The sequence below is a fragment of the Arachis duranensis genome, chromosome 6, assembly GCF_000817695.3.
Source record: "Arachis duranensis cultivar V14167 chromosome 6, aradu.V14167.gnm2.J7QH, whole genome shotgun sequence".
Taxonomy (NCBI): Eukaryota; Viridiplantae; Streptophyta; class Magnoliopsida; order Fabales; family Fabaceae; genus Arachis; species Arachis duranensis.
The window spans coordinates 105,118,760-105,127,923 of record NC_029777.3 but is presented as its reverse complement, the minus strand read 5'-3'; the positions used below and the strand labels follow the sequence as shown (position 1 = coordinate 105,127,923).

Here is a 9,164-nt window from a genome sequence, read left to right as displayed (position 1 = left end):
TAAATTATATTTTAATCAACAAAATAAAAAAATACGTGTTATTTATTAAAAAAGTATTAATATCAAAATAATATTTTACTATAAATATAAAAGTGTACATGTAACGAAATTGTTTAAATAATATCTGATGTAACCTAAGCTTTTTTATGAATAAGAAGACTAATATTACTGTTTTATCTTAATCTTTTGATGGTTATTGCTCCATTAACGTGACTAGCTACTTTTGGTATAGGAGATCAGATAGAACAAAAGGGGAGTTCTTTTGTTCTTAAACTATCCATGTCTGTGCGCTGTAGTTTCAAGACTTACATGAATGAAATTCACGTTTACAAAAGTTGACGTGTCTTTTCTTTGTTCCGAAAAAATTCATGAGTTGCGTTCACAAATACATTTTATTCTTGATCTATATATAATACTATATTATCAGTGTTCTAATTTTTAATTTAGATACAATAACATCTAACAAATTACGCTATAAGGTTAACATGATAATATTTCATAAAATAAACGATTTATCAACAAATATTCTATATATCATGAGTCAAACGTGATTCAGATTCAGACTTTCTTTGGTACAGATGGCTTAGCAAATATTTTTAATAGCTGTTTTTTAATGTATACAATATACATAGTATAATTGTATAATTTTTTAGATAATAAAATAATTATTTGTTACCTAAATTTTTTCATTTCAAAATTGTCTATTTCAATTTTTTTATCATTGTCCTTAGTTTATTCAATAAAATGTGCATTAGACTTTTTGACGTGAATAAAAAAGCATGTATTATTTTCAAAATAAAATTAAACAGTCCTGCTTTACATTTATTTAGAAATTTATTCTAGCATGTTTTATTTTTCTTGATTTAAAGTACAAAAGCAATTATTACTTTTTGTTGTAGCAGTTGCTAACCTTCAGTCTACTGAAAAAAGTACTAATCCTTCTATACCAACTATTAAGAATGATGAAAAAAACTCTCAACAAGCTAAGTCAACAAGCTACGCGCCACGTGCCACGTGCAAGTTAAAAAAAAATCCAAAGTCCAAACCCTATGAGCAGCTTAGGCACACAAACAAGGCATCATAGAAACCCAAATACTAGAAGAATGATCATTCTAATATTATTATATTATAATAATTATAGTGATTATAGTATTTTAAAAAATTATTATTAAAATATAAAAAAATATAATTTTAATTTTAATAATATTTACATAATTATTATAATTACCATAATATAATCATATTACCAACCGCTTTAACAGTGGCAAAAAATTCTTACTATGGAAAAAATCTTCACTATCCCTTAATTAGTTAATTTCCAAGTCAAATCATATTATTATTTTATATTTGTTATTAGTTCAAACACACTTTATAATGAAAGAGCTATAACTTAAATGATATAATTTTTATATATTTATTTAAAAATCGTGAGTTCAAATTTTTCTATTTAAAAAAAAAATAAAACACATTGTTGAAGTATTGCTGAGGTTCGAACTAGAATAAAAAAGTCCTTGCAACCACCAAACTAAAATGTTCTTTGATAATATATGTGCATCTTTATAAATATATTATAACTTATTAGGCTATCCTAATTAATAATTTCATCTTATTAATTTTTTTTAGTCATATAAAATTTAAAATTTCTTTATTTTTTTTAATTCTAATGATTAGCTTTTATATTTAATTTAATTAAAATTTTTTATTTTATATTTACTCACTTATGTTAATTATTTTTTAATTTTACATAATTATTAAAAATATTAAATGTTGTTAAATTTTTTAATATGTATTTTATTAATATAATTAATTAATAAATTATTGAAATCTTAAAATAAATTGATTTAATATAAAAAATTTATTATAACAAAATTAAATTCTATATAATTATTTGATTATGACCGAATTAATTGGTTCAATATGTACCCCAACGATTAAACCAATAACTTTGTACCTCATTAATTTGACTGGATTAATTATTGGTTTAGTTTCTGATAACTATTATTACAACTAATCGTCATTGTCATTTTGAGATAAATTCCTAATTCAAGGATCAATGATCTCATGAGTATCATGGAAATCGTGATCTAACATTCAAGAATCTAAACAGTGTAAGTTTGACTACATTTGACCAACCAACCCATGTTCTTACATATGCATACATAATTCTCCAACGAAAAGGCCTCCAACAACGTGCACAATTTTCCATTATGTATACGTATTCTTTCTTGGGGGATCCGGAGGGAATTCATGATGAATTAGGGTTCTTCAAAGTGTTATGTTGTGCATGCATTTATTTGAACCCCCATGATGGTGATTTGGAACATCTGATCAATTCAACTTAATTTGCAACACCCCTGCAACAACCATAACACCACCATTTTTGTAATTTAAAACCTTACTTAGAAATATATAAACCTCATTCACTTGATTATATTCCTTTTATTATTATCATTATTATTATTATTATTATTATTATTATTATTATTATTAGAGTAGTTTATTAAATATATATAAGTGTAATTACCCGTGCCATGCACGTGATAAGATTGAAATTATAATTTTAAATTATTTTTTAAAAATTAATTTGAATTATAATAATTTGATTAATAAAAAAGTAACATGTTATGCATTATTTTTTTTATCTAGTGTTAATTAAATTAATTTTAAAATGGTTATTAATCGATTTTAATAATCTACTTTTTTCAATAAATCACACATATATATTGAATGTGATCATAAATAATATAGTAATAGTTAAATCCACCAACAAATATATTGACTATTATCACACTATAAAACAAATTAAATATAAAGGCTATTAGCACCTATAAATCTATAATTTGATATTTACTCTAATTAAATTAAATATTTGAAGTTATGATTAATGTAATTTAATGAATCAAATAAAATATTAAATGATGAAATATTTATCCTAATCAAATCAAATTACATAATTTATTAGTTATAATTAATACAATTGAATAAAATAAATACATTAAATTAAAAAATAATTTAGTTAATCTATGTCTTAAGGACACATTTTTTAAATATTTATTTTTCAACATCTGTTATAAAATATTTTTTATAATATTTTTAATCTATGGTCTAAAGGCACAGTTATAATAACCTATTAAAAAGTGTTTAATTAGTTAATACAAATAATTAGTATAATTGATTTAGTTTAATAAATCAAAAGAACTAAATGTAAAAGAAAGAGATAAAGGAAAAGTGAAATTATAAAAACGTATAGCGAGCCATTAAAAAGCTAATTTTTTATTTATTATAATTAATTTCACAACATTTATTATACGTTATTCATCTTAATAATTAATAAAATCAATTAATTGATATCAATTATCGATAATTAATTATAATTGATATAACTCATTTCGCTATACTTTCTAAATAAATAATAAAAAATGCACATCTCAATTTTTTGTTAAAGTAGAATAAAATAAAATACATAAATTGAGTAGATATAAATCTAAAAATTACAAAATTTTATTAACAACTCAAATAAATTAGTACCATAAAACTAAATTTAATGTCTATTTTAAGAATAATTACTGACCTTTTATTCTTTTAATTATTAATAATTTAAATAAAGTAATACCCTATAACTTATTTTGTTATCTATTTTAAGTAATTACTAACATTATATTTTTCTAATTTATTTATGCTTGTATTATTTATCATTTATGCTTTCAATCAATTATATTAATAAACAAATAAACTAAATTAACTCTGGACTATTCAACAATTCAACATAATCTTTTTAATTTGGGATTAACTACTAACGATAGAAAATAAAAATTTTTTGAATAATTCAATATTATGAACATTAATTATTATTGTAAAATAACCTAAAATTATAATGCAATTTATTTTTAAAGAAATAATCAAGTATTATTGTTAGTTATGAAATAACCTAAAATTATAATACATTTATTTTTAAAGAAACAATCATTCATTAATATCTATAAATAGAAACTATCATCAAAATACTTTGATTAAAAATATGAGGGGTTAATTACTATTCATTATTAATAATATATCGATTATATCAAAAAGTAAAAATATAATTATCCGCATTTACACCATTAGAAGAATTATCATCATGAGTAAAATTTTGTCAAAAAAAAGAAGAATAAAATTAATACATAGTGAATTTAAAAAATAAATATCGTTAAGTAATTATGCTTTTTTTTAATAAATAGTAAAAAATTAAATATCATAAACTATATTCTTTAAAAAGTAACCATTTTAAGTTGTTATGTTTGGTATGATTTATTTATATATCATTTAAATTGACATTATTTTTAATTATAATAATCATTTATCCTTAATAATTATTGTTAGAATTTAATAATTTTTCATACCTTACAATAATTATCTATAAAGAAAAATATATCCTAACAAAATTATTAAATAAATTTATTCTTTTTGCCTTATTTTCACATTAAAAAAATTTTTGTTCTATCTTTTTTAATTTTTATTATGTTGTTAGAATTGTTAAATAATATTTAAAAAATTATTTAAAAATAGAAATAGTGATGGCACCTCGAATAATTAATTCAATAGAATTAAATTTAAACGAATAAGATGATTCAATCAATTATATAAATAATAGCATATTTATAAATATTAATAATGAAAATAGTCTCACTAATGTAAATGATCAATACAATAATTATATGAAAAAATAACTAATTACATAATTGCATAATTTTCAAGATTCTATATAGTTGAATCTAATGGACAAATAAGAATATATCTATATGATAATGTATATCCTAATATTTTAGCATACTATAAATTATATTATTAATTTATATATCATATTATAATTTTAAATCAACTCTTTAAACACATTATAACATAAATCATCTAAAAAGATATACCAAATTAACGAATATCACATGAATCACAACATATAGTCTAAATTGTTATGATATTTCAAATAAAAAGAGCATCAATACAGAAAAATCAATAAATATAATTAAAATAAAGAGCAACTAAAGATAAAAAACAAAAAATAAATAAATTACAAAAATTATACCCTAAAATTAATAACCGGTGTCATTATCATATAATTATTATTATTATTATTATTATTATTATTATTATTAAAATGATTAAAAATATTTTGATTGATAATTGATTAGTAGTTTAATAATGTATTAAATATTGATTTTATATAACTATAATAAAAATATTTTCCTAAATTAGTATAATTATGCATTATTACTTAAATGTTAATTATAGTATAATTATAATTATAATAAAGATATTTTTATAAAATAAACTTAGAAGAGAAAATAGTGCATTCATTTTGGCGGGAAAATGGATTCATGAGGAATCGACATCTCACTTCCATTAGTTGGGGGAAAACCCAGTTTTAGTAGATTAAGTAGATATATATAGAGAAAGTATAGGTAGTCAATGGAATATTTGTACAATGTGTACAATGGAGGTTTATGGAGTATTAGAAATATAACCATTAGTGTTACATTTTTCCATCAGCTGAAACTTTTGGGATGAGTGGTATCATGACATGGTATTAGAACTTTAGATCCGAAAAGTCAAAAATTCGATCCTTGGTGAATCACAAAATCAGCTTAAACCCTCTCTAAAATAACATATAATTTACCCTTCATGATGTGTCAATTTTTTATTAGTTGATATTTTAATTTAATTACTAATTATATTAGTAATTTAAATTACTTAAATTTAACTAAAATTAATATTTTAACTATAATAAAGACTACTTATGATTAAATTATTATTTAAAATAGATCATGATATAATTTTTAAAATATTAATAAAGAAACTCTTCCTAAAAATTTTTTCGCCGAAGAAAAAAACTGTTGGAATAATATTGATGAAAGAAATTATTGAAAAACTATTACAAATTTATTAACTTAAACATTGGTTTTAATTGACAATTAATTAGGCTCTATAGCTAGAACAAATTAAAGCATAGGGAACCTATCTCAGCATGAAGGTATTTAGGTATAGTTTTAGAGACTTTTCAAGGTTTCGATTTGATAAAAAAATAGTGGCTAAATAAAAAAGAAAGATCATTCTTAAGAAAAGAAATAATTCATCCTTCATATGTATAAAAAATTGTTATTATAATAACATTTGGTACAATATCATATTTAAAAGTATATCTCCTTTCAATTTGATAACTTTATAACAGTAAGTGTAAGCTCTAATTTTTGCAACAATAAGGATTATTACTGCAAAATAATGTTAAAATGGAGTGAAACTCATGAGAGAGGGATAAATTTTTAATATATATATATGTATGTATGTATGTATGTATGTATGTATGTATGTATGTATGTATGTATGTATGTATGTATGTGGAATATAATTGAAATTCGAGATAGAAGATAATCTTTTATTGAAGCACTGATGTTTATTGTTTAGTTATGAGGAAAACATGCCTTTGAGGGGTTGAAACAAGACTATTTAATTATAAATGAGAAATGAAATGAAACCTTAAAATTAATATTAACAAACTTGGATAAAAAATTAAGCATTACCCAGACAAAATAGAAAACTGGGGATATATATATAAAAAACTAAAACAAAACTATTAATTAATGGACATTTTGTTGTGACATATATCATATATCTCAATAACATCAACATTGATAAGAAAAAGAGAGAGTTATGCAATTATCTTATGTTGGTTAATAAAAATTTCATTTGTGTTATTCAATAATAACAATATAATTGTGGTTTAACTATACCCAACAATTTCTTTTGGCGCCGCCGTGGACACAGCCAATTCATCAGGATACTTCAATGGTACGGACGGAGTTCTCGGCGAAACCGGCAACCGGGCACTAAAGTTCCTAAGCGGGAACTCTCCGGAATCCTCATTCTCAAAATTGAGAGCATAGCTGGAAGCATCGTAGCTAAAATCCGCAGATTGCGTTTGGCGATGGCCGTGGTGGTGGTAGTTGTTGTTGTTATTATTATTATGCCTACGTAAACGACTCCTTTGGCTATGTCCACGGACACGTGGCAGCAGCTCGGCCGTAACGTGGTCGCCGGCTGCCGTCCACGACTTTTTGAACCAGGATGCCGAGCTCGATGGGGTGGTGGGTGATGCCGAAGACTTTGGCGTCCTAGACGTGATAATATTCAACTTATCATAATTACATAAATCACCATGGTCTAATGATTCATGTGCCGTGCCCATGAAGCAACAGATTGAAGATTTGAATTTCTCTCTTAGGGTAGATTGATGATGCATCCCACCCTGCATTATTATCACTAATGATGATGATGATGATGATACTTTTATTGGTGAGATGAAGACAAAACAAGAATTTTGTGAGATTTTTGGGTGTGAGAAAGATAGAGAATTATTATTGTTGGTGGGGAGGTGTGAATTGTGTGAATTAATATTAATATATAGTAATATTATTTTAGGAGATGAATGTGAGTTATTTGAGTTGGAAAAGAACTAAATATAATGCGTGTAATAAGCGTGGTTGCGAATTTTGCGTGAAAAAACGTGTTGCTATGTGTAAATTTAAGCATTGACGCTTAAAATATCCAATCTACCACACGATTTAAATTGAATCTTTTGTTGTAATAAGTCAATAACCGCAACGTAGTTTAGTTTAGTCCAATTAGTTTCTTAGCCCATGGCTATCTATTTTGTTTCTCTTCGTGGGTTTATCTATGGAGATGATTGGTAGGGCTGTACATGGATCGGATAATATCCGTAAATTTGTGGTAATTATCTGTATTTGATTTAAATTTTGTGGATATTATCCGATCCGTAGGGTCATTGGCAAATTTGTGGTAATTATTGCATTCGATTCAAATTTGTGGATATTATCCGATCCGTAGAGCCATCGGATCGGATCAGATTCACACTATGGTATGATCGGATTGTGGATTTAACAATGATATCCGCGGATTCGATCCGCAAATCCGCATATCAGCATATCACATATAAATAGCAAGTTTAAGAAAATAAATCCTAATTTGATATGAATTTTAGTGTGTTGTTTTATGAATTTTATGATATCTTGTTTTTTATTTTTTATGTTGTACTTCGACTTAGAATAATTAAACTTAAATCTTGTGTTATTTTCTTTTTTTTTTTATTCAAGAAAACTTTTATTGATAATATTTTAGAATTAAATATATTTAAACAGGTGAAAAATGAAATTTTCTTGTAAAAACAGCCAAATGAAATTTGAAAACATTTTTTAATTATGTGAATATATCCGATATCCAATTCGATCCGATCCGCATACTTGCGGATCGGATTGGATCGGATCTAGCCTGAAAAATTACAGATATTGTATCTGATCCAATCCAATGAGTGCAGTGCGGATCGAATAGAATTTTTCGTAATATCCGATTCGATCCAATCCGTGTACAGCCCTAGATTAGAGTGGCTATTTTAGTGTCATTAATTCTAAACATGATATATACGCTTTTTTTTTAATTTGTTCGTCTTCTTTCTCTTTTTCTCTTTTTCGTTTTTTTTATTTAATTTTTTATTTTTTTCTTTTTTCCTTTTTTATTATATTATTATCGTTATTATTGATATTTTTTATTTTTTTATTTGTTTATATATTTTTGAAAATTTTATGAAAGAGAAGAATAAAAAAAACATAAAAAATAATGATAATGATGATAATGATAGTTGTAGTAATAATGTTGAAAAAAAAGAATGACACCAAAAATTTTTATATAACACAGAAATAAAAGAAAAATGATATCAAAATTTATTATATAAAATATAAAAATTTTATCACAATAAATATAGAATTTGAATTGATCTCCATGTCACATTGTAAGACAGTTTATTGTTTAGAATTTAAAAGTATATAATTCAATTTTAAAATAAATTTGTTTAAATAAAATTCTTTAGCTATGTTTGAAGCAAAACATAAAAAATATATAAAAAATGTTGTATCAATAAAAATAATAAAAAAGAAGTATAATATGTTGAGAGAAAGAAAAAAAGATAAAATATAAAGAAAAAGAAGTAGAAGAAGAAGATATGTTAAAAAAAATTTCGGTGTCAAAGTTAAGAAATTTTAGTGGTATTTTTTTTATAATTTTTAATTAATTAATAAATTTTTTATGTTACTGTTAAAAAATATCGATGTCAAAATTTAGAA

The 9,164-nt window shown here is 23.3% G+C and overlaps 1 protein-coding gene across 1 annotated transcript; it reads right to left on the bottom strand.

Annotated features, from left to right (window-relative positions):
- Window positions 1-6,751: 6,751 nt before the first annotated feature.
- On the bottom strand, window positions 6,752-7,282 carry LOC107495278 (uncharacterized). Its single transcript, XM_016116388.1, has one exon. The coding sequence runs from the start codon at window positions 7,280-7,282 to the stop codon at window positions 6,752-6,754; it is 531 nt and encodes a 176-aa protein (XP_015971874.1).
- Window positions 7,283-9,164: the final 1,882 nt, after the last annotated feature.